The 24,236-nt window shown below is 41.8% G+C and overlaps 1 protein-coding gene across 1 annotated transcript in view; it reads left to right on the forward strand.

Moving 5' to 3' along the window:
- Nucleotides 1–7,202: 7,202 nt before the first annotated feature.
- DOCK10 (dedicator of cytokinesis 10) overlaps nt 7,203–24,236 on the forward strand; it is a 159,664-nt gene continuing 142,630 nt past the window's right edge. Inside the window, exon 1 of the mRNA XM_080408973.1 lies at nt 7,203–7,384. Within this exon, the coding sequence (XP_080265099.1) occupies nt 7,271–7,384 (114 nt within the window). The 5' untranslated portion in view covers nt 7,203–7,270. The remainder of the gene's footprint in view (nt 7,385–24,236) is intronic.

Here is a 24,236-nt window from a genome sequence, read left to right on the forward strand (position 1 = left end):
CTGGCCCTGGCAGCCGTACATTGCTATAGACATCTTTCTGCACCGCACCCAACCACCCCATGAAGGACAACAGTAGGCTCAGGCTTTACTTTCTACTGCTTTGAACTGGACCTGTACTCTATTGAAACCTGCTTCCACCTTTTTAAAATGACTGAGCTATATACTGGCCTTTCTGCCTTACTTGTATTGCCTGCTTTGTTCTTTGGTTATGGTTATTGTCTCCCTTTCCAAAGGAGTTGACTGCATTTGTGTATGTGCGATGCTCAGAGGCTTGGCAGAGGTAAAGAGAAGTTGGCTGGTTTTGCTGTTTATTTTTATACCATAGACTTTGTAGTCTATGTGCTCTACATTTTCATGAAGGAAAAGAGATTTGTGCAATATCTGCTTGTAAAAAGGAAAACGTCCAGCTTTCACCGAAGAGGATTACCCATTACATTGTGGTTGCATTCGGCACTCACCCCAGTTCATCTCCATTGGCAATTTGTACCTGTGAGGTAGCAGGCTGAATGAATTTTAAAACAAAATTTAGAGGTCGTGAGACCCTTCATATTAATCATTTCTGGCAATAGAAAAATCAAGCAGACTGTGTGTTTAGAAAAGAAAAAGAAGTCTCCTGGAATGCAGTCCTCAATGCCAAGTACACTTTGTATAGTGTACCATGGAAAAACAGCACTTAAAAATGGAAAGGTCAGGTTCTTGACCTGGTTGACTTCCACAAATGGTAAAATATGCTTACTGTGGAAGAAGAATATGTGCCATCGAGGTATGGGACATGAAAGTGAGAATTAATAGCTTGAAGACAATTAATCTTGCCTTTAGTATCATCTATAAGTATAGTGAAAATTTTACAGGTGGAGCTCTTACTAGAAGTTTCAAGATTCTCTGAATATTCCTAAATGAAGATTGTGGTTATGTGGAATTACCTTAAGCTTCTCTTATTTCTCATTTGATTTTTCTGCTTGTTTTTCAAACTAAAGAGATAGTTATCATGATGCACACTTGCCAACTGCTACATGGAACAGGTAGAATTTCTACTTTAAAAGGTAAAGCCTGCTTGATCTATAGTTCTGTTTGTGTGATTATATGCAATTTCACCAATGCAAAATATGACATGGATATGTGCATGTCATGACAGCTGACCTCAGTCTATTTACAAGTGGCTTGGTGTTGCAATTAAATCATGAAGAAATTGTAAGGGTCATACCAAATAGTCTCTCGGCAATGTATATTTAATGTAATTGATAATGGAGAAATATTTTGAAATTGAGAACATATCAGTCATCCAGTGATTAAGATAAACTTGAAATTGATTTGACGTGATTTCTCTTGCAGCTTCCATGATAGAATTTTAAAAGAATTTTTTAAATGGACCTAATGACATTGCAGAGAGAGGACGTGAAGAATGAATCTTAGAAAGGCTCCACTTTTCAGGTGTTGCAGGGTGAAACATATAAACACCAAACTTGTTATTTTCTGCATACTTAAGAAAGGCATTCTGTATTTAAGGGTGTCTGTACCCCTGTGGATGCCAAAGCATTTGCAGGATAAGAGATGAGTGTCTTGTGAATCACTGAATAATGCTTCTGCTCCATAAAGGTGCATGAATACATGTGTGTATCATCTCCTAAGAGGCTAATACTGCTGTTTCAATTTCAAGGGTTTACTTTTGCACAGCTGAAGTGGAAAGCACTTTTATCTTCTAGCTAGGTATTTATAATGTTGTTCTTAATGTAGTGTCTGCATGTCTTATAAACTATTGATCTTGCACTTGTACCATATTGAAGGAGAAAGTATTGAAACCTTTTTACTGTGGAGAATGATTAATGGGAATTGTACAGCTGGCCAGCAAATGGAATATTGTATTTAGATGAACATTTTTAGTGAAACTCCAGATATGTCTGAGACTGATAAACAGTTTTGAATAATTAACATTAAATTAGGACTAATTTCTTTTTTTTTTTCCTAAAAATATTTACTTACAGCCATATTTAGCCTTCTTACTCATTTGGACCTTGTGAACTAAACATTTGAACACCTTTAAACTACATCCATGTTGAGGTAGCAAAGTGCTATTTTTTCTATCTTTCAGAGGAAAGTCAAAGAGAGTAAGATAAATTCTGCAGAATAGGAATCAACCCAGATGTCCAGACTATTGCTTTAACCATTACGTAGTGCCCCCTTTATGTTTAACATTATACAAGTTTAGGACCATGCAAATGCTGCTGCATAAAAACTGTCAGTAAATATTAAATCTTCAATAGAAGCAGCTCTAACATTACAGCTTCTGTGGGGGGATAGCTGGAGGCCATATGCTGAATGTGCCCTCTTGTCATTAAATAACTACAATGCAACCTCGCATTTTACATGTCTTACACCAAGTACAATTGTGAGTAAAAATATTTCCCTTAATTTTTTTGCTTTCCTTGTTTATCCCCAATGGTAATTAGTTTTGTCTTTTAAAATAGCAGTTCCACTTGTCCCATGAGGCACTTGTAAAGGCAGACTTAGGTCACTTGTCATGTTGCATCTGTATCTTCAAGTAACAGGTGACTTTTCTTGCTGTGTTATTGCAAGAATATATGTTCCTCAATGGAATAAGAATAATTCCTGTTCTTTTCTGGGGGGATGCCTGCTCTTAATCCAACAGGATCAAGGATTTTTCTCCTGACTTCAATGCACAATTTATGCCTCATTCTATTCTCAAGGAAAAAAACAAGTTACCCCAAAACAACTGGTTTGGATGAATAAGTATTTCTTGTAGTATAAAATTTGGGCGTGTGGTAGGATTGTATCTTTACTTTTCAAAGGTATGGATGAGGTCAGATCTACACGATATACTCATTTTTCTGGTCACTTATCTAATTGCATTCCTTTGTCAGACATACTGTTAAATACGTATATTTCTTTGTTCTTATTGAAATTGTGTACTTGAATACTACAGTATCCTTTCAATACAGCAGATATTTATTTCTGCAATGTTCTTTTCTTCACAACATCTTATATTTAGCACTCTAAAAGGACAAGAATTTTGATCCAGCAATGTAACTAACTATGAGGTCAGATCGGATATTCCATAATTAAGGGAAAATACTCTGACCTTGATGAGCCTGTAAAACAAGTACAACGCTTATCTTCTAAATCTGTCTAAATCACACAAAGCAGCGTGATTTCTAGTAATAAGTCCTTATAAAAAGGATACATGTTTGCCTGGTGTTTGAGATTTACACTTAATTACCTACTTGATCCTGATTATTAAAGATATGCATACATGTTAATTGATTACTATTAATAGCTCCACTCTTATCAGTCAGTTGTAGCTTTTAAGTGATCAGCCTACATCCTTACAAATCTAGCAGAAATCGTTAAATTTGTATAGAACCTGTACATGGGGTAGGCCATAGGAAGAATCTTGAAATATCTAGAGCCACCCTGTGGCCCTCTTACCTGCCTTGCTAAAATAGCCTTACTGATGACAGCGATGCCTCTACTCAAGCAACTACACTGAAAAGGAAAAGCTAGCTGAAGTGTTAGAAACTTACTTCTCTTAGTAAATATCTTTTAAGCTAAAAGCTGTTTTTACAAAGTATAACCTTTACAGTAAAGTGGACCTATAAATGTAGATATTAGAGGCATTTCCAAGAGTATTACTTCTGTAGTTTTTAAATTTGAGCGTTGAAGGAGATATCTTGTTTACATATTTTCATTTCCTTCTATTATTATTTTGAGTTATGACATTATTGGCTCTGCATTAAAACTCCAGATAGATGTGTCACCTTGGTAATTTGTTAAGTTCACCCACTGTCAAATGAAAATGCCAAGGGAAGTCAAGTCTTGGAAAAGTAACCCAGACACAGTGCAGGTAGCAGCTACAGAGGGAGAAAGCACTCAGTCCTGTGAGGCTGTTCTGCCTTGGTAGATTGAACTGTGCTCAAGAGCAGTTGTAATCCTCCTGTAAAGGGTAGGTGCCTGCAGGCTGGTTGTATGCCATGTTCTGCAGGTGGCAGAATCATTAAGGACTGTGCAATGTTGTCATTTGTAATAAATCAGATGGACTTGGAACTAGTTGGGAAGTGAATAGTGCGGTCTTACAAGTTTCTGAATTACTGAACCAACTTAAAAGGCACTTGCATTTAAAATCATGTTAAAATAGTTAACTTTCTTGTGCTATTAATAGTGATGGAGATTGCTAAATTCCATGTTGTGCAAGCGGCTGCATCAGCAGTTAGTGACAACTTGAAATTATTCTAGAAGCTATGGAAAAGGGCACGTGGACAGGAGAATTCATTTCGTTGCATGCAGGAAGAAATTCAAAGCCAAAAAGAAAATGAAGCTGTATTATACAGTATGTTTACGTCTTTTGCAGCTCAGATAATAGAAACTCGCAGCAGTGAGTTTCATTTTGTAGTTAGTGTGTGCTGAGAACGGTACAGAACTCAGGTTGTGAACAGTGACAGAAGAGGCAAGGGGCTGAGGGAAGGCATTATGTCAATGGAAAAAAATTTTTGCATTGAAATTTGTGTGCTTCATCTTAGAGATATATGAAACAACTTTTTCACTAATCAAATTAATGACCATTTCAGGGACAAAGAACAGACTTCAAACTCTTATTTTAAGAATTACTTGTTTCTGTAACTCCGGATCACCAGCCTAAGACTTACTGAATATCCAAAGTTACAACTTTGCTGTTACTGGTGTTTTACTAATGCTAATTATGTGTTTATCAAGCTAACAGTTTTTTTTTAAGGGTGGAGAATCAACAGGATATACCATACATACTTTTTTTTTAGCAGTCATGCTAGAACTACACTATGGGATACCTGAAATCAAATGGAAAGACTCTTAAGAAGTACAGTGGCCCTGTGTAACAACTGGTCGAAATCTGAAAACTAAAAAACTTCTGAAATAAAGAGGAACTATGAAAGAAACCAAAATAATTAATTTAGCATAATAATTACTTGGTAAACAACCATTTGCATGTAAAATCCTGGACACCTGTGCTTTGCACTATGCATGACAATTTCAGAGGCAGTAGACTTGGCTCATCATTGACAAAGCTCCTTGCCCAGACTATCGCTGAATGTTTACTTAAGAGGATTATATTAAAAAAATGTGTTCTATTTAATCAAACTGCCTTTTTTGCTAATTGTTTCAGTATTTGTGGATATTTCTTGCTTTCCTGCAGGCTTGAAAATGTTTCTGATGCAGAAACAGCTAGCTCTCTTATTTCTTGATGTCTAGTAATAGATTTAAGCAGCCAGCTGCTCACTGACAAGTATCTGCACATTTGCTCAACCCTTAGCTTGCACATGCATAGCTGTGAAGAGAGAAGCAATGTGGAACACGGGCTGTCATTGCCCGACCACAGGGCTGACCACATCTGAGCAGGGGCAACAGTACTGTGCCTAAAGGCAGAGCTGGCTGCAGGTTCCTGACCTGGATTATGGTGATTATTTTCTTAAAATCATTTGTCAGAATGTACATGCACATACTGCATGGAAGAAACTGTTAATTGTCATTCTTTCTCACAGATGCAATGTGTTTTCTCTGCTCTCTGCAACAAATTGCAGTCAAATTTATTGTAAATTATAACTTTGTGTTGAGGCAGAATACTTTAGAGTCACTCAGGTTACAAACTTTTTTTTTCTTCTTCTTTGCAACATCAGGCTGCAGTTTCTTATAATGAACCTTATCTGGATTATCTGCAAAGTGAATGGAGTCTCCTTTTTCCATCTTTCAACGTTTTCTTGTGTCACATTTATCAAGAGCAAGAAGACTTTCCCAATCCAGTAGTACTTTCTTACTGAGCTTTAGCTTCAAACAAGTATAACCTCCAAGACATTACAAGGTAACACCCATTGAAAGCTAGAAATATTTAGAGTAGTGTCTTTAATTGTTTTAAACCAATTCTGGGGCACTTAACACACTTCAGATAGTTCACCTTACTGGGTAATGTTTCCCTTGCAGAGGAATTCTTAAACTCTGGACTATGATGCCTACTTATCATCGCTGCCTTTGGTATCTTTAGTAAGTTTTGGAGGAGAGAACTAGGAGCTATGCAGTGGTTGCAGCTCATAGCACACAGGTACCTACAGAGACTTACAGCCAATTGCCTCAAACTAGCGTGCTCCTCTGTGAGGATCTAAGCCAGGAGTTGTTGCAACATTGAACTCTAAAACAGTCTAACTAGCTGTTAACTCACTCTGTTGGGTTTTGTGCCTGAGCACCTTTGCAGCCTCAAGTGTTGCCCTCACCCTTCTGTAGCATCATCGCCTTGTCGGGGAAGACACCTAAAATTCCTTGGATTTTATTTTGGTTTTGTCTTACAGGGACTGGCATGCACTCAAATGTGCAGTCACTCACAGGCGCTGCCTGTCACCCACCGACCAGTGTAACTGAGTGGTGAAGACTCTGCATGGCAGAGGAGAACATAAGTGTTCTTGTGTGAAGAAATTCAGACACAGCTCTCACAGCAATCTCGTATTCTCCTCACCACAGCTTAGTGTTAAGGCATAAAGCTCTATTCCTACTGACAGGAGATAGGATCGCTCTGCTGGGGGAAGAGCCGTGACTATTGTGTAACTTCTGTGGGCTTAAATGGCTAAATTTGTGTATGGGCAGAGTTTTCCATAGTGAAGAAACACAGGGATGCCACGCCAACTGGCAGAAAGGCTGGAAGCCATCCAGCCCCGCTTGGTGCAGGGACCACAGCACCCATTGCGGCTCGGCGAACGCTCCCACCAGCTCGGAGCCGCGGGGCTGGCCAGAGAGTTGGTTTCTCGTGCGACCCGGCGGCCCGGCTCCGGGGCTGCCCGGTGAGCCGGCGTTCCCACCCCGGCGAGCGGCAGTAGGTAGCTCTCCCTCCGTCGAACCCGTCCCAGCGGCCTCCCGAGGGAGCATCCCTCGGGGACCGCCGCCCGCCCGGAGGGCTGCCTCCGCCGCCCGGGCTCCCCGCCGCACCCCGGCCCCCCAGCGGGCCGCCCTCGCCCCCGGGGCCCGCCGCCGCCTGGGGGCTGCCGGGCGGGAGCGGGGCCGTCCCCGCGGCGCCGTGCGGGGCGGGCTCTCGGCCGCGGCGCACATGGCCAGCGAAGGCGGCGGGGGCGCGACGCTCCCCCGGGGAGGGGCCGCGGCCCGGGCGGCGGCGGCGGGCGGCCCCCGCCCCGCACACCTCCCCCGCGCGGGGCGAGCGGGGGGGAAACCCCCAGTTCCGCTTCCTGACGGCGCCCGGGCCCGGGCGGGGAGCGGCAGCCGCGGCGCGGGGCTGCCGGCGCCCATGGCCGGCGAGCGGACGCGGCGCTTCACGCGGAGCCTGCTGCGGCCGGGGCAGGCGGCGGAGCTGCGGCACAGCGCGGCGGCGGCCGCTGCCGGCGGGCGGCTGCAGCAGCGGGTGAGTGCGGCGGGCAGCGGGCAGCGGCCCAGGTGCGAAGCGCGTTCGGGGGCCGCCGAGGGCTGCGTGCGGCGCGGCCGGGGCGGGGGGCACCGCGCGGGGTCGCACGGCCGAGCCGCCGGGCCGGTACCGCCGCGCCTGCCGCCCGTGTCCCGCCGGTCCGGCGCTACAGACGGTAGCCGGTGTCCCTCGCCCTTCTCCGGCGCGCTGCCTCCCGCGGCTTCGCCGCTTTGCTTTTCTTCGGAACGCGCTTTGCACGGGGAGATGAAGTGACACTGAGGGCCTGGCTGTCGGTGCCGGGGCGAGCCTGGCGTGCCCGGTGGGGACGGGACCGAGCGCTCCGGCTCGCCGAGTAGCTGTCAGTCACGTGATTTTTAGGTACTTCACCGCCCACATGCTCGTATATAACCGTAGCTACCCAGATGCGGGTGTGCTCCTGGTGATTTCCACTGGAAATCCCATGGAAGGGGGCCCGAAGCCCTGCACAAACACAGCTCCTAGCCTTTAGTAGCGACGCTTCTAAACTGCATTGCATAAGGCTTCAGTCCCCACGTCTCTCCATCAGTGGAACAGCGCAAAAGGGCTGCAAGCTGTTGCCACCCTACCTGACCAGCATTTTCCCTTTGCATGGTGGTATGTAAGACATTGTTAGAGTTCACAGAGAAACGTCCAATAGACTTTTCAAATCACTAGCCATTTCTGAGTCATTCATTAACCATTTTAATATTGAGATCCCTTTGGACTTAAAGCTATGTGTTATGAGAGATGAATGACTCCTTCTTAGATGATTAAGCATATCATTTCTGTGAATCATGTGGGTCAGATAAATATTTTCCTTTTCTAGTAGTAGACTAAAAAGTAGACTAAATGAAGTAGACTGAAGTAGACTAAAGTAGACTAAAAAGCTGAAACAGGGAAAGTTGTAAGTGAAATGTCATTGCTTATCAAAGTTTATCCAACGCCCGTGCCTAAGTGCAGTGCGTTCTCACTCTGCATAAAACGGGAAATAATTCTGCAGCTATGTTCCTGTAAAGTTTGTGGGTTGTTTCCATCTTCTGAGAGGTCTTGCCCACTGGAAGCAGAGAGCAGTGAGTGCTAAAACAGCTGCTCTACTTGGAGGCAGTAGCCAGTTCATGCTTCCTAGCTATCTGTGCACCAAATGCGAGCTGTTCCCTTTACCCCACTAGACTTGCAGTGCTTTTGCAGTCAGTTTTGACAGTCTTCATAAAGCCTTTACCAAACTTCTGATATGCGAAAGCTTGGTAGAAACTTAATTGTCGCTCCTGGCTTGCTGCCAAGGTTGTACATGGTATCAGCTCTTGTCAAAACCTGAAGGGTCTCTACAACTGAACCACCAGCAGATTTGCTCTCTTGGCACAAAGAGATCAGAATTTGGCCCATTGCCAGGCAGTTAATTGCTGATGAAGTTTTGGTGGAAATGTTCTAGGAACTATCACAGTAGTTTGCCCAGACACTGTGCTGAGTAGCTGTCCCATAAGAGAGTGTATTTAAGTCCATATACCAGCTAAACTATTGTATTGTCTCCTTGCATCTTGAAGTATTAGAAATGAAGTTCTGTTACAAGTATATTTTACTCTGCTGTGCCTCTTGCAAAGATGCAAAAAACCCCAGAGAATGAGATTGATGAAGCAAATCTGAATTTGATGGTCTGGTTTCCTGGAGGAGAGTATTTTTTTAGAGTGTTGCTAATAGATCTTACACTGCTAACTTAATAATACAGTATTTAATTACTGTTCATGCATTTCAGTTGCATTTTATTCAATCTGTCTTCAAAACATCAAGACGTAAGTTGTGGGGCAGCAAAAACCGTCCACCACTTCTGTGAGTCTGACTTCCTGTTGACTGATGAGACGTACTGGTGCTGTATTTCATCAGGGCTTTGATTCGATATCTGAGGCAAATGCAGTCAGATCTGCAAAGATGGTCTTTTAAAGATACTGCAGTTAAGATTGCAAGAGGCCAGGCCAAATTCTGGTTTCAGTTATACTGCGCAGTGGGAGCGCTTAGGGACTTCCAGATGTTACGTTTTATTCACCAGCAGGCACAATAGTTCTGAAGTCTGGATTGCTTGCTGTGTTGAATATGTATGGCTCTGGGAAACTTAATGAAGATACCATCTTTTTACCATCCTTTTTTGGGTTGCCAGTAATGTTGCCTGTGAAAGGCAAATTTTTATAAGATACCTTATGCCAGAGTACAAGGCAGTTATCTTCAGGGTTAAACCTTTTCTAGCTACATTAACTAAGAGTGAGCAGAATTAGCCAGTGTATCCTGGCTAACAGGCAGAGGAGTCCTTGGCAGCTGTAACTGGGGTTGCTGGTTGTCCATAGCCAGGTTTGGGGCTGCCGCATGGAGCTGTGATGTCCTGTGCTGGCCAGCGACTGGTGTTTCTGGATCCATACCACGGAGTGTTGGGGCCAGCAGGTCTGTTGAGGCACATTTTCCAGGGAAGCTCCTCTGGCCTCTGTGCCTTGCACATGTGGAAGCTGGGGTGACACAGCCGTTGAGGTAAAGCTGTTGTGTTGCTACTGTAGAAAAGTCCTGCAGGACCTGAAATTTCTGGCTGAACTTGTACTGACTTTTTTTGTACCATAAGTGAATATTCTTGCAGAAGAGAAAGACTGTGTGTATTCAGTGAGGTGCACTGGGTCTTGTCGCATCTTGCTCTGGGTGTATCAGTACCTTATATTCCGATTATACTGAATCTGACTTGTGTTGGAGTACCCTGAAAGCTAGCACAGCTGCTGTCAACAGTCTGCAAATAACTGCCTGCTACAGACTAGGGAAAGACGAGGTGTAAAGAATTAAGTAAGTGTAGAGGTGTAAAGTGTAAAGAATTAAGCCTTCTGGTATTGTTTTTGTGTCTATCCTGTATTGAATTGCAGCTGGGCTGTCAGGATCTGTGACAGCACCTGCAGTAGGTATCATTTGTGTCTCAGCAGTCTGGTAAGAGCCCAGGGATCAAATGCCTGTTTGACATTAAGTGTCTGAGAGAAAAGTGGAGTGTTGTGTCTTTTAGCTCTTTACTGTTTTCAAATATATTGCTTTTTCTTTTGCGTACTTTACCTTTCCTTTTGCTCAGATTTATTCATTTAACACAGGAAAACCCATTGCTAGCATTCAGCACAAAAATCTCTTGGTAGAAAGAAAGAAGAGTCAGTGTTAATCAGGGGAAAAGGGGTGGCAGAAGTACAGGTGTTTATGATTTGATGTACTGTGTAAGAGGAGCTTTGGTAGCACCCTGAAAGACAGAACATGGAAATGGAGTTTGAGGGTGGAATATATGTATGTATCTAGTTGGTAGGGGGTAGTAGCTGCAGGGGTTTTGGCACAAGTAATACATTCTGCATTAATTACACAACTCTTCAGCAGATGGAGGGAGGAGGGGCACTATCAGGTGCTAACGGTATGTGGCAGTGCTTCAGGTTGTTTCCCTAAGTGCCTAGTTAAGCTTCCATGTAGAAAAGGAAATTCACCATACTGGTCAGTGAAATATATCAGCATCCTCTAGAAGGTAAACAATTTATTGTATTTTGAAACTTTGTTGCAAAATTCTTCGTTACTTTTAATAGAAGAGTCTTGTCTGAAAGTTGGCGTCTGAATGCTTGCTGCCAGTGCCCAGGAAAAGTGAATAGCTTGCCCAAGAAAGAGAAATTAATCTGTTGTTTCGTTTGTGCCTGTAGCTGCAGCAGTATTTCACTGGAAGTTTTGAAAATAGGGATGGGCCGGTCAGTGCTCCTAGAAATCAGCTTGCTGGTTGCTTAGGTAATGCTAAACTTTTTGTTAGGTTATTATTTCCATATCTCAATTAATTTGGCTAAAGTACTGCTGGCTGCAATACTCATCCTTTACATAAAGTATTCTGACAACTGTTTTTATAAAAGAGCTGTGGGGGGCCTTGCTCCTCATCTCTCTTCCATACTTAAACAAGTTAATAGCAGTCTGGAACTGGGCTGCTGCTCCACGTGTCTTTTTTTTGGCAGCGGTTTCTTTCCATCACGCTGCAGCCAAGCACGGAGTTGTGGTGTCCGATGTCCGTGTACTGGCTGTCTCTCTCAAGTGGAAGGCTGGGTTGCATGGCTTTCCCTACCCCACAAAATAGGTTTCTCTCCTTGTTATTTTACCTGGGGCTGCTGTAATTCCCCCCTGAAAGAATAGGTTCTGTTTGTTTCCAATGTGTATTTTATGTGGTATGTTCTTTACAAATATTAAATTCTCTATTGTAGCTGTATATTTCTAGTTTTGGGTAGGTAACAGACTGTTGTGGCACTTTTTTGTGACTCCACAGGTGTGTTGTGGTCTCTGAAGAAGAGTAATGTATATTGTTTACATCCTCACAGAGCACCCACTGCCTTGGTACCCTGGATAATAATAACAGAGCTTTGACTGTGCTTATACTGTAGGATGGTGTTGTGTGGCCTCTTCTTGTTACATGGCCATGCTTGAATTGGACTTCCGTGTTGAGAATTGGCTGATGAATGGAATGACACTGAAAACTTCATCTGTTGAGGAGGTGCAGTGTTAACTGAGCTATTCCAAAGACAGAAACTGGCCTGTGAATGGCTCCTGTCTTCTGAGGATATTCTGATGTCTACTGTTTGTCCACGGTGAACCAAAGTAAGGCATTTATACAGACAGTGAATATACCATGGTGCTGCATACAAAATAGGCTCTGTGTGGTTGTATGTATGTGTACTTGTAAACTTCACAGACCAGCTAATATATTTTTATGAAGCACTGGGGATGGTGCTGCCCAGCCTCTCTTCCCCAACTTGTACTCTGGGAGTTAACATGAAGACTTCTTAATGTATTGGCTCTTTCTTATTTTTGTGGGGTTTTTGATTAAGGCCAAGGTGATAGCCTGGTGAAGAAATCTTACAAGCATTGAGTGAAAGCCTCATCCCATTTTGGTGGTTGAGGGAGAGAGAGTTTTTTCATGACACAGGCATAATGGAATATTATCTACAGCCTAAAGCTGGTGGTTCTGCTTTTGCAAGCCTTTTCATTTGAGATGTTATGCTTTGGTCAGGGCAAACCTGTCAGGCATATTTAGAATGTTAGCAACCTTCTGTGAAAGCAGTGCAGTACTGAAGTACTGAACAAGTTGTCTGTATTTGTATTTAACATGTGAACCTTGCTTGTGAAACTATATTCCAAAATTTATCTTTCATTACTATGCTATGCAACATCCCTTACCTGTTCAAAGATCAGACCCGCGTTACTTGCAAGTAGTCTTAATTCTCAGCAATTTTTTTGTTTGTTTTGAAGTGTCTGATGAGTAACTTTGTAGCTATTCTTCAGTTGGGGTATCCCAAGGACACTTGCTGTGGTGTGGCCCTGACAAGGATCCGATCGTTTTCAGCTGGCTGCTGGAGCCCAGATGTAAGGGCAAAGCAAGCAAAGGGCACAGGCAAGAATGCGCTGCTTGCACATTCTCCAGCTGCTGGGCTCCCTCCTCTGCATGCTGACAAAAAGGCCAAAGTCTTCTCCTGAGCAATTCTAGGAACTTCATCTGAGACTGGCACCAGGGATTAAATTGATGCAGAAATGGGGAAGAGGAGATAAGGGAAGAGAGCCTCAGAGAGGGTGGAGACAGAGAAGGGAAGAAAATGGTTTAGAAAGAAGTCAAAAGCCTTAGAGAAAATGGGCGAAAAGAGAAAAGACTTTGTGGGGAAGGAGAGACTGAAGAAGACGATAAAACGAAGGAAAGAAACGAAGAGAGCTGCAAGAAAAATTCATCAGGTTGGTGAATAACTCATGCAAATAAGCCCTTAATATGAAACCCCAGACAGTCATCTAGTAGGCAGGGAAACCTAGGCACTCGAATTTAAATGCAATTTTTACTGTTGTTTTGCATCTGTCACTTGACTAACGCTTTGTTTTAAATTAGTGGGAAGTGAGTCAGCTTGAGTAACTCAAAATGCTCTCAGTTTATAGAGGCCACATAAACTTTTTTCCCTTGCTTACAAGGTTAAAAAAGGGGCTTGAAGAGGGAGAAAATGAACAGTAGTAGAAAAGAGAAGGAGAATCCAGAAAATTAAGCCTTATGTTGGCTTTGGAGGAGGACAGTTGGGCAGAGAAAAGGTTTAATATTGTTGTGGTTTATAACAGGCAGTTCTGCAGTGTGTATGTCACTGCCAGAAGTCAAAACATGTTTGTAATTTTTCTAGCACAAGGTCAAAAGCCTGTAAAATAGTGACACAGATGTGATTGTTACACAAATAACAAAGACTTACTTGCAGGGTGTGTAATATTTCCAGTTTAGGGTTGCCTGTGTTTTGCAGAACTCGGCAATAATTTTCTGAAGCTAGATTGTATTTGCTGTGTGTTTTATGCCAACGTGTGTTCTTATATTAGCAAATGCCAACTTTGTCCCTGGTTTTGTTGACAAGAAACAAACACCAGGAGGTAACTGCTCAAGATTATGCAGTAAATCTATAGTAAAAAACTTAGAATGATATTCTCAGAGTTCATCCCTGTCATGGGCTGCCCAGCTCCATATGGCTGAATAATTTGACTGGCTGTTAAGACTGTTTCATAGTCTGCCACACTATTCTCATTGCTGAAATAGGCAAATTTTCCCTCTCCTGTAAAATGTAAAGAACTGAGAGTGAGCTGCCTGCCCTTTGTGTGCTTGCTTAGTGTAAATGACTTCTGCTCACGTTGTTCCTTTCTGGGCTGAACACAAACAGGCTCCAAATAGCAGTGTAATAAGAGGGCACCAAGCTGCCTTAGTGCTAAATGGTAATGTGTGTCAGTGAAGCCTTCCGGAGCTGCTCTCTTACAGGAGAAACTTGGGAGGTTTTTGTCTTTTTATTTCCCACCCCTCCCCTCTCCTTTGTTGTTTTTTTTTTTAGGTTGGGTTTACAAATGCAACAGTCAGTTATTTTTTCCCCCTCCATGTCAATGATGCTTAATTACAACCTAAACACATCACTTAAAGATATATTTTTAATAATTACTTGTAATCTCTGGTACCATTTTTCCCCCCATGACACACACAGGCAAGAGGTCGATGTTGCTTTTTTGTTTTTCAATTTTACACGCTGCTTTACAAATACAGGGAGAGAGTTCCCTTGGAGCACTGGGGATGGTGCTGCCCAGCCTCTCTTCCCCAACTTGTACTCTGGGAGTTAACATCCACCTCTTTGCTTGGGTGCTGTAATGCTACTTCTCAGCTAGAACCCAAATATTACATGTTTTGGAACACAATGTAATGTTTTGAGATGACATAACGTAGATGTGATTTAAGCTTGTATAAAAATACATCAGATGAGGAAATCTGGATGTGCTTGTGACATGCATGCGTTCATACTGTGCAGACAGCAATGTGAGCTGTAGCTACTGTAATTGGGATCCCAGGCAAATTTAGAGAAATGGAGATGGATGCCTACCTCCAACAAGAATCTTCTGCTCCCTTTGTGAAACAAGGTTTTATCTCTGCAGACTGAAAAAAGCCCCCAAAACAACAACAACAAAAAAACCCTCAAACCTCAAAAATTGAAAAACTATACTGTATCACATTTAAAATTACTAATTAATTCATTATTAATTACCAATTAGCTCATTACTAGAGTTTCTTCCCACTGTTGCTGTTGCGCAGTTGGTAGTATATGCATTGTGCAGAAATCTAGTAAGCTGTCAACACTGTAGTGATTTTCTTAATTCTGAATGTAGTTCTCCACTTCCATCTTCATGCAGTGTGGAGAAAATACAAGGCAATTCTACCACTGAGTCTGAACTGGGCTTTTCAGCTTTGAGAGTAATGTTGGCTGACTTAAAGCAAACATGATTCTAGGTTACTTTGACATGTTGACCTAAATTAAATGAGGTAGATATAATGAAATTTAATGAATGCAATGGAGTTGGATATGATAGTGGAAAAACCCCAACTTCCTCTTTTTAAGTTTTACTGTTTATCACCAAAAGTAGTACAGAAATGTTCTCTCTGAAACTGGAATGACTAGGTATGTTCAGCATAGCAAAAAGGAAAAAAAAAATTTTGGTCTTGCTTAACTAGACCAAATTTTAATTTTTAAATTGTCATTATTGAAATGCCTTGTTTGCCCATGTATGTTTTCTGCTAGGTGTACCTGCTTTTGCAGCTGTGAGTAGGCTGATGTATGTCAGCTAATTTTGAGGAGTGCACTTCTAATTTATAGGCAAGAATGAATTTCTGGGCTCTCAAATGTCTCGTAACATGTGGCTTTGCTTTTCCTAGGACTAAGTTAAAGGCTCACCATGTGGGGAGCACAATGGCTCTGCAGAGACAAAACCTAGAAACATCTTTTATTCAAAAGGTGTCTGGAACACTAACTATGGGTTTAGCGTGTCTGTGTGTTGATGCAAGTTCCTCAGTGAGCTTTGTTCTAGATTGATCGGGGGGGGATGGGGGTGGGGGTTCTTGTTTGGAGAAAGAGGTTGGCATGGTCTGAATAAAAAATACTTTCAAAATGTGAGAAGCTTATCTTGTGATATGAGTTTTTGCTAGGCTCTGGGACAATTTTGAGGGGTTTGTAAACCTTACTGGATTTCAGTTCCTGCCCTCCCCGCTCAAATTCCTCTGAATCCCTTAGGAGCTGCAGCGTGGTTGCTGGCAGTTTTTCCTGTGACATCTTTACCAATTTCTTTGTATTTCTTCTTGGTATTAAGATTAAATCCTCTTGCCTTTCTCTCTTCTGGTCCATTTTCTACGTTTGCTGCATGACTAGAATTAATGCAATATAGAACCAGTACAAAGCTTATCACTTGAAAGCTCTGAAGTACATCCTAGTTGGGATTAACATGGGCCACTGTCCCTGTACGCCTGTGAATGCTGGGCACAAGCCCTTGGTTTTCTTGCACCTCCCTGTTTTTTGCCCTGATCGCCCTCGCTCCTACCCATCTGCTGTTTCCCTGCTGGTCCCCTTCTGCCCCAGACCCTCCGTTCTCTCTTATATCTAGTTTGTTGGATTTTTACACATACCCTCTCCACTGTGTGCATGGTTTGAAATTCTAAAAAATAAAAAGTGTCATGTTTCTATTTTAAGTGCAAACTCCCTTACTGCCTGTCAGCTTTGATGCAGGCGTGACGCACGTCTGGTCTTGGGGCACTGAGGTTCGTGTCCATGGGGGATACTAGAGTTATTTCATCATTGGTATCTACGATGGCATTGTTTGGTAATAAATGTGTTCATAGAGTGTTTATTCTGCTTTGATACTTGTGCAAGTACTTGCTGGGGAGTGGGGTGGGGAAAGAAATTGGGGACTACTTACTCTTTTGCGGAGTGTCTGAACAGGAGCAAATGTCTTTGTCCTGACCCTTTCAGGCTCCTGGCTTAGTACTGTGGGTGTGCTTGGTGCTGCTGCAGCTGGGAGGTGGAGGGGGAAATGAGCACACTGGGGTACTTTGGTGTGCAGATGTTGTGTCCCCTAAGGTACATGACAGAACAAGTATTTTGGGAGAAGGCATGTGAGAAGAGGCAGGGGAGCGACCCTTATGGTGTCTTCTGGCCACAGTGGCATGTAATGGAATCTCAGTGGCTTCTAACCCTGAAACTACTTTTTCTATCCCTTTCTTCTGTGAGGTAGTTGTTGCTACTTCTTCCTTATCCTCTCTCCAACCCTTGCCTTCCTGCCCTTTTAGCCCTGCGCAAGCGCTGGCAGCCCCGATGGATAGTCCAAGCCAGCAGAACAGAGAAAGGAAAGGCTGCTCATGTCCAGATATTGTGTAAGATATATTTGCAGTTAGAGGGAGGGAAGGATGCCCATTCTCCATACCCCCCCCTTTTCCCCATTGGAAGCAAATGCAGCACTCCTTTCCTTGCTATGAGTAGACCTGGACAAAGTATTCAGACTTTGTTGAATATTTTAGAGTAAAAGTGATGGGCTGAAGTCAGCCTGGGGACTATTAGTTGGGCTATGCTGGTTTAGATGATAAATCATCTTTGGAGTCTATCCTGTGAGCAAGCTTTGTCTGTTGCTGTGCAAGTACCAGTACCATAGCATGTGCCAGGCTTGATGTCTTTTGTTAGGAATGCCTCTTGTTGCATTTCACAGCCTATAAATTAACTTGCAGTATTTGTAGCAATATCAGTCTGTCTTTCAGGATAGACATGTATGGCCTTTTTCCTGGCTGCCTTTCCCCACCCCCCACCCCCCCACACACTTTTTCTTAGTTAGAAGAGCCTCAAAAATGGTCTCAAGTATCGAAAGTGGTTTAGGGGCCAAAATCTGGACATCCTTGGGGTGGAACTGTTTCGTGGTGTTGAACTTTTAAGCTATGCTGAACAAAAAACAGGAAAGTGCATGGTATAGAGCAACTGTGTATTGACAGGGAGAGACCTTGGGAAAACAAGTCCTGGGTCACACCTCTGATTCTGCGTGCAGAGAGAAAGGGAGTGATGAGTAAGTATTACAAACAGTAATGAGCAGACTTTGATATTTATTCCAGAATATCATGTGGCCTGTATTTTTTGTAGTCACATATTTGCAATGCATACTGAAATACGTGCTGAGCTATCACGTCTCCATTGTCAGTATATAGGCACACTTTTTTTTCCTTCCATTCATGTGTAGCAGGTGGACTTCCAACAGTGGATAAAGAGCAATTACAGTAACAATGCAGAAGTGCAATATCATACACAGCTCTCATCTGAAAGCAAGTTACTAAAAGCATCTCCCTGTTCCAAAGCTCACATCTCACTGTAAGCATCAGTTGCCTTTTACATGAGTAACAGTTGTTTTTCTCTGAGCTCTGGGATTGTACAGTGCTTCTGTTCTGCTGACACAGTTTCATTAAACAGCTAAAATTGCAAGCAGTGGTGGAAACTAAGTCATAGAACATTAAGTAGAATTCAATTCTACTGGTCTCTTCAGTACTGCATGAATTTATCCTCATAGCTTCCTCGGAATCAATTGGAACTGTTTTGGAGGTTAATTAGGAGAACTTGCCAAACAAATTGAGGAGATGTGTGAGCAGAAATTTAGCTTATCCTCTTTCCTGGTCAAATAATAACCTGTGGTTTAACAGCGATGTTAGGAAATCCCTTATAAACACAGGAAAAGCTGCAGTCTAGGTAGGTGATAACTTTCCATCAGGTGTCCTTCAGAAACCTCCTGCTTCTTCTTTTCATATTTCAAATACATACCCAAGTGTTCACATGTTTCTGTGGCCTTTAGAAAAGAATTGGAGCTCATGAAACGTGGCAAATCAAAGTGATTTAAGTCTTCTCATTTTGGAAATGAAAGAAGATGGCATGATTTTTTTATGTAGGAATGATAGCTCCAGCTTCATGTGGATGTTGGCAGTAAAATACTTTCCGCCTTCCAGGTATCCTTTCTCCAGAAGGGGTAAGGGTATAACTATTTGCAGACTGGTTTCAAGTGGGAGTTACAAGTTACTTGCATCACAGTAACATGGATGAGCATGGACACAACTGCCATGCCTTGATATGAGGTTTATTTCCTTTTTTTTTTCCTTTTTTCTTTCTTTTTATATTTGCCCTTAAAATGAGAACCCTTCAAATTGACTAGGCATGGCCTGTTTGTTGCACTTAAATGTTATACTACTCGCATTTCTTCGTTCTTCTGTTTACCCACTCCCTGCTTTGCTGCCCTCGCCCCTTCCAGTCCTCAGTCCTTGATGGTCTTTTTGTCTTCCGCTTGTCTCTGAGCCTCCGTTAGTGCTCCTGTGAGAACAAGGAACAGTATATCGGTTGTCTGTCAGGCACCCTATCTTTGCTTGCCATTCAGGCCATCTTAAAACCCATTTGTTCCAGGAATTCTCCTTGCCGGTTTTTCAAACTGATAATCTCTCTGCTCCTTGGCTTCACTGAGCAGCTGTCCTGTATTGTTCTGTCTGGCCATGCCTCTTACCCCCATACTGCCAATGTAAAGTCTTTGGCTTTGGTAATATGCCTTTCTCCTAGCTTTAAAGTTTCACATTAAACAAATGGGTTTGTGTAGATAATTGCTACTTGAATTACTGTTTATTAGATAAAATATAATTCAAATAATAGGTACTGACTCTTCTGTAAAGAACCACTCTGCTATGTCTCTTTCCTTAAAGAATTTCTGTATCAGTGGTTCCTTGTTCAGTACGGCATAGAAGACAGTGCAGTGTCTTGATGTGTGAATGTATCAATAGATTTATACATATTTTTAAATAGAATTACGTAAATAGGTAATTGCCAGGAATGACATCTGTTTCCTTGGAATAATGTGATATGCGTGCTTTTTGGGGTTTTAAGCAGAGATACTTGGCACTTAAATTCTGTGCTGGTGGATACTGAGATGTGCCAGAATAAGCTGTAAGGGCCACTACACTGCTCTTTGTGCCCTGCCACTAATTTCCCAGTGTGTTTTTTGCAAGACTCCTAATCCTAAAGGATCTGGCAGGGATTTGGATTTGAAAAAGTGAGTTTCTTTATTTTGGGAAAGTGTTTGTGTGATAAAAAATGGGAGTCAGCAAATGACTTATGACTGGAGCTTGAAAAACTGAGCTATAAAACCTGCATGCTGCAGCAATGAGAGGTTGCTGCTCAATGTGGTGGCTCCAGCCAATGTAAGTGGCTCTAACATCACCCAGCAGCACCTCTTGAATCCATCTTGCATAGTTTGCATTGCATCTGGTAAGCCTCAGTTGTGTTACCGAGGGGTGCAGAGGTGAAGGTGGATGTGCTTTAAGAGTAGTGGTAAAAGGAAGATCACTGTCAAGGAACAGCAGCAAAGTGGGCCTTGCCATTTTACAAAACAACATGTAGCAACTGACTGTTGACAGTTCAAGGGATGAAATCTTTAAAAATAAGGAGGCATTATATGTGTGGTTGGATTACAGGAATTAAAACTAAAGAAATGAAAGGAAATCTGAATCTTCTCTCTCATGTCAATCCATCCCACACCCTTTTTTTTTTTTTTTAACTACTCTGTCCTTTTCTTCCCTCCCTCTTTATTTGCTTAGAGGCTTGAATCAGTGGAACTAGATAGATTTTCTTGTAATGTTACTAGTACTTAGATAGATGATGCTAAATGGGAATATTTCATGACAAGATCATCATATTTTTCTTGTCTTTCAATTGTGGCTGTTGTAAGGGTGAGCCTTTGGATCACAAATGTCTGGAGCTGCCTGAGAAGGTGCCTGTTGTGTTTCTTTTGCTGTTCTTGGCCAAGGAGGGGGGGAAGTGTGTGGTGGGTGATTTACATTTTGGAGCTGTCTCTCACTTTTCTTTTTTTTTTTTTAATTTTATTTTAAAGTCCAGTTAAATGCTAGCTTTTGATTTAACAACTTTGTATACTGGCATAGCTGTGCCTCAAGGGGCACCACATTAAGATGGGTGCCTTCAGTACCAAAAGCCTAGCACATTAGCACACCATTCTCCTCTGATTCTTGTTTATGAAGATTTTTTTTCGTTTCTTGAAGAAAAATACATGGAAGTAATAGGCAGCTTGATTTCATTTGCTTAATTGCTGTTAACATATATAGGGCAAAAAAGATAAGGCAGAATGACAGTGGTCTGATTCTTTTTGCCTGTGTCAGAGCTCCAGGTGTTCTCCATAACCAGCATGCCAAACAGATCCTGTTATCGTTACTAAACAAGGACAATTTAAAAATATATTTATCTGTCTTAAGGGTATGAAAATAAATGAAAATTGAATCGTGACTAAAGAATAATACTTTCTCATTGCTATTATCACAGGCACAGCTTACGAGATATTTTTTTGTGTGTGTGTGTATGTCTGTGAGATAACAGTAGTATAAACTGGCAAAGTGCAAGTGCTAACGGTACGGCTGCTTTTAGACAGTTTGGCAGGAAACGCTATTTCCTGTTCTGTTGACTTTCTCATAAATATTAACCCATCTGGAGCTTCAACATTTGTTGCTACAGTGGGATAGACAATGGCAGTAACAGCCAAATTAAAATGTATTTGTTACTTTAAATATATTGTGCAGATTCTGCTTAAAAAATACGGGACTTCCCATTCTTTTGATTGCAGTGTAGCATCTTCAGATTTCTATCTGCATAGTTGACTTGGAAAGTGGGATTAGATTTACTTTTAAAGTATGGGCTCATGCTGGTGTGGTTTGCTCTTCTGGATCAGGTTAGAGCTTTCAGAAGTCGCATGTCACAGGCAGATGCTGGGTTCCTCAGCACTTTTAAGTCAAATAGTAATTGTAGTGTTTGATGTGCTTCCTGGATCACCAGATAAATCTACATGTGGAGTAGGATGATGGAGCCATTATCTCTGCTACTTTCTTGAAAGGAATTGTACCCTTGTCGCTTGAAACCCCAAGCAAGTGTTGTCCGCAGTCAAAGGGTAGCAGCATCACCAAGATAGAGGTGAACCTCCCTCGACCTTTCACTGTGCCTGTTTCTCTCCCCTGACAGTCATGTGAACAGGATGTTCAGCCGCATGTCTTTACTTAGAGTAGTACCTCCTACTGGGGAGCAGCAGTCTTTTATGGCCAGCATTCAAGCTTCTGGTTTTTTAAAATCAGATGCTGATACATAAGATTTGAAAGCCAGAGGGTGCTGCTTCACAGAGTGGTGAGATCTGCTGATAAGTTTGTGCTGGGTGGAGGACACGTTCTCTAGGTGTCTCAGTTGAAATGCTGTGGCTTCCATTTCTCGGTGCTTATGTATGCCACCAACAATCTGCCCCAGCAGTCTCCTTGGTAAATTGCCAACCTGATCTTTTGTGAAGAGTAGTCATGTTGAATTTAGCATCAACAGTAAGACACTGATTTTGAGAGAGTAAACAAGTCTGCCCTTATGTCTGACAGTGTGTGTTTAGTTGCGTGTGTATGCCTTCATTTAGATGTAACTGTTCCTAATCTGCTCAGCTGTTTGACAAAAGTATAAATGACAGCAAGGTGAGAGCTCTTCTGGTGGCTGCAGCTCTGTGTTACCATGAAGTCATTGTAATAGTACATATAAAGTGATAAATGATAGTTAACTTCTGACTTGAATCTAATTAGAGCACTAATTTTATGTTGGAGTAAATTTCAGCAGAAGTGAACAGTTGCTGTCTCTGTATCTTAATGCCTATCAAAATTTTAAGAGGAAGTTGAGAATCTTTTTCCTTGGTGTGAAAAAGGGGTATATTTAAAGGGGATCTGTATGTATCATCATATATTCACTTAGATATGGCATCCTCTAATGAAAGCTTTGGCAGCACAGACAACCAGAGTGTTTACTTCCTTAAAAACCAACAATAGAACAGTCTTTGGGATTAAAATTCCAGCGTGTAGTCTGTAATATTTGATTTATTTACTTATGCATTTGCACTTTTCAGCTGGAGTTACTTAGGAACATAAGGCTGTCAAATGCCCAGCTGCCAGCAGAAGGATGAGGGAGTGGTCCAGGAAGCTGGTCATCTATTTAAAAATCTAATTGTGTTCAGTACAATTAGAGAATTGCTTGCTTCCCTGAAATAAATCAACACATTTGCAAGCATGAATAATTACAATTTCTTGAGAGGCACTGTCTGGCTGCTTTGTTCTTCGCTTTCTACTGGGACTGAGAAGTCCTGGAAGACTAAATAGTGATCGGGTCAGTGTTTGGGTTTACTACCTAAAAATTACTAGGATCCCTTGGAAGTTCATTTCAGATGTCATAATAAATTAGAGAATTTATATCACTTCTGTTTATATACTAGATTAAGTTTTTTTAGTAATGCTTTGAAATGGTTCTACAAGAACAGGATTTTTTTATATAAATATCAGTTAATTAAAAAAGTCAACAACAGTTACAATCAAGGCTTTAATAATAAAACCAAATGACTTGCAACCAGATATTTCATTCAATGAGAATGAAAACTTTTTGCACATATGTGTATTTAGCTCATAGTTTCTACTCGTATTTTAATCTCCTTTGGAGTTCAGTATTAATCTTTCAAAACACACATGTTACTAATCAAAATATTATTCTTCTAAAGATTTTTGCCTGAAATACCAACGAGAAGACTTTTTTTTTTTTTTTAGAGACTGTGTTACAGCTTAACAAATACAGACCAAACAACTTATAGTTGGGCTGGTTTTGCTAATTTTATATTTAGTTGAATAAAGAGCCTCGTGGCTGTGAATGTTAATTTATACCAGCAACACAGGTTCGTTGGTTTTGTATAATTTTTTTTCTCTTCTGGAGTTCAAATGAAAGAAAGGGAGTGAAACCCTGACAAGAGACATGAAATGAAAAACACATGTTGCACAGAAAAGCTGTCCAGGGGACAGAACACCACAGTGTTGCTCGTTAGATGCTAAAATAGCTATTATTTGGTTTGATATAGCGAGCATGTTATTGTGCTGTGAAAAAGCAAAGCAAGATAATTTCTTTGAAGTGCAGGATGCTGTTGTTGTTCTGTTTTGCCTTTTGGGGTGCTTTTTCCTTTCCATGGTGATAAGGGCAAACCAGTGGTTTTCAAGCACTTTCTTAGGTGGGGCATGAGAGGTAGCAGAGGAGCTGTGTATGAGTTGCTCCAGGTGTATCCCTTCTGAAAGGGCTATGACATCTTGCTGAGAACTGTTGGTCTGAGGAACCTTGTGTTTGTGTTCTTTGCAAGCTACTATATGAGTGGTCTCACTGCTCCATTACGCAGCTTGGACATTCTGGCTAGTGTTAAAAAAGGAGGGACAGAAGCCTCCTTGAAATTCTAGATCTGCTGAGAAAGGAAAGGGTTTGGGGCTAATCGGTCCCTCATTGTGATCAAGAGGATAACTTGTGTTGTGTGATAGTAGCTGGCGCTACATACCCACAGATCCCATTTCTGCCAAATGTCATGTCTTGTGGAGGCTGATATTTATGCTGATAGGATTCTGCATAGGTGAATTTCTGTGTAGAAATTCATAATTCGC

The sequence above is a fragment of the Falco punctatus genome (genome assembly GCF_963210335.1).
Source record: "Falco punctatus genome assembly, chromosome: 13".
In the NCBI taxonomy this organism is placed as follows: domain Eukaryota; kingdom Metazoa; phylum Chordata; class Aves; order Falconiformes; family Falconidae; genus Falco; species Falco punctatus.